Source organism: Apaloderma vittatum, unplaced genomic scaffold (genome assembly GCF_000703405.1).
Source record: "Apaloderma vittatum isolate BGI_N311 unplaced genomic scaffold, ASM70340v1 Scaffold44536, whole genome shotgun sequence".
Lineage (NCBI taxonomy): Eukaryota > Metazoa > Chordata > Aves > Trogoniformes > Trogonidae > Apaloderma > Apaloderma vittatum.
Genome location: NW_009723081.1, coordinates 1 through 1,972, shown reverse-complemented (window position 1 = coordinate 1,972; position 1,972 = coordinate 1). Strand labels below are relative to the sequence as shown.

Below are 1,972 nucleotides of genomic sequence, written 5' to 3'. Positions count from 1 at the left end.
AGCATCATCTTAAGGAGTTTAGGTTGTAAATGCTTCTGTAATGTTTTACAGAACATCACATTTCTGTATCGTTAGTTACTTAAGTGGGTAAATTACTCTAGAACAGTTACGTGGAACTATTTAACCGTGGATGTTTTAAAAGAGATGTTCTGTTTCTCTCCGATGTTAGGATAAAATCCTATGTCCCGAAGCTAAGAGTGAAGTAGGATTATTTTGAAGAATACTTTGTATGGATTTGAGAACAGCATGTGCCTCATAGGAAGCATTTGCTCACCCCCATGTTTATTGCGCTGTTGTAGGATCCTACTAAGTGAGATTAAAGCTACTGTGTACACGACAGTTTCCATGCGTTTTATCTGTTATGCTTTTCTTTCTAGCAGTCATGGTGAATTTCGCCCAAGCTGTGCGTGACCACTGGGTTCACATCCTTGTTCCTTTAGGATTTGTATTTGGATGCTATTTGGACAGAAAAAGTGATGAAAAACTGACTGCCTTCAGAAACAAGAGCTTATTATATAAAAGGTCTGCTTGATGATGTCTCATATGTATAGTTATTTTGCAAAGTGCTTCTCTGTTCACTTTGAGAGTCTTAAGTATGAAAAAAAGAATCAGTGATGCTGTCAGAATATTAAGGGGAAGAAAGCCCTAAAAATTACAGTAAGGGTTCATGAGGGAGTTTAGGTCACTCATGGCCTCTAAAAATAATAAATGCAGTTTTGAAAATAAACATTTTAATTGCTGTATCTGCACTGAAGGATGTGATTATATGCAGCAATCAGTTTGGGCTTACTTGCTGACTCAGGGAGAATTTAGATAACTCAATGCATTGCCTCATCTGTGTCAGGTCTCCTAATTTTGTATTAGACTGTAGGGTTAATGAAACAACAGGGGGAAAAAAAGCATGCTGCATAGCATAGGAATGTTACTGTGAGTTTCCAGGTGTGTTTTTTTTAATTTCTTTTACTCTGGTCTCACCTGAATTAGTTCTGAGTAAGAAAGTAAGCTTATGACATAATCCACCCCACTGTTACCTTAGGGCTTTTCTCACTGCAGTTGCCGGTGAAATTGGGCTGATGTTTCAGCATATTGCAAAAAAACCCCTCTGCTTTCACACCTAGTTCTTTTCCCATTAAAGTAATAGATTTCTGATTTTAAGAAGTAGAATTTTTGCTTTTGGATGCTATTTTGTAAAAGGTCTGTTACCTCCTCAGAGATCAGCTGTTTTGTGCTTCCATATAAATGAGTGGAAGTTAAAAGGATTTGACTGAAGTTCTAGAAGGAGAAAGCATATCAGTATTGAAAGATCTTTATTGACAGTGATAGCACGGAAAGTTAGATTTGTACATAACTCTCAAAATTAAGGTATTGTAGAATAATTAATTACATTTAGTAGTAGTTCTGTAAAAGCTATCATAATTTTAGTCACTTTATTCTTTTTTTTTTTTGTTTCCACGCAGAGAGTTGAAGCCTGGTGAAGAAGTTACATGGAAATAGAGGCTGCTGATGAAACGGAAAATATTTTCATTTGATTCATCAACTTATCTCACACATTGAAAGGATAGGATTATGGGTTTTATCTTGAGAGAATGTGTAAAACTACAGAAAAGGACACCTCCTAACTGAATTTCAGATCTTACTCTTTGGAAGGCGGTTTAATTACATAACTAGTATGTGTCCTGAAATTCCTTTAGTCCACAAGTGTTGAGAAACTTTTGTCCCCAGAAGTCATATCCTGGAGGAGGAAGACTTATGTAATAAAGAAAAACTATGCAAAAATCATTTATATTGTTATTGATCTGTATGGTGTGGAATTCGCGGGTTTGTACCCAATATGTGAACCATCTTTCAGAGGCTCAACTAACGTAGACGCAGAACGTAGTCGACAGCTGTTCGGGTGTTTTGATTAGATCCGGACACGCCTCTTCCCAGGTTTCCTCCATGGCCCTGCCTGGGGCGGCAGCGATGGGACCCA

At 37.4% G+C, this 1,972-nt stretch overlaps 1 protein-coding gene across 1 annotated transcript; it reads left to right on the top strand.

Annotated features, from left to right (window-relative positions):
- Positions 1-382: 382 nt before the first annotated feature.
- Positions 383-1,494, top strand: NDUFB1 (NADH dehydrogenase (ubiquinone) 1 beta subcomplex, 1, 7kDa). Its single transcript, XM_009871973.1, has 2 exons — positions 383-522; positions 1,458-1,494. The coding sequence occupies exons 1-2, from the start codon at positions 383-385 to the stop codon at positions 1,492-1,494; spliced, it is 177 nt and encodes a 58-aa protein (XP_009870275.1).
- Positions 1,495-1,972: the final 478 nt, after the last annotated feature.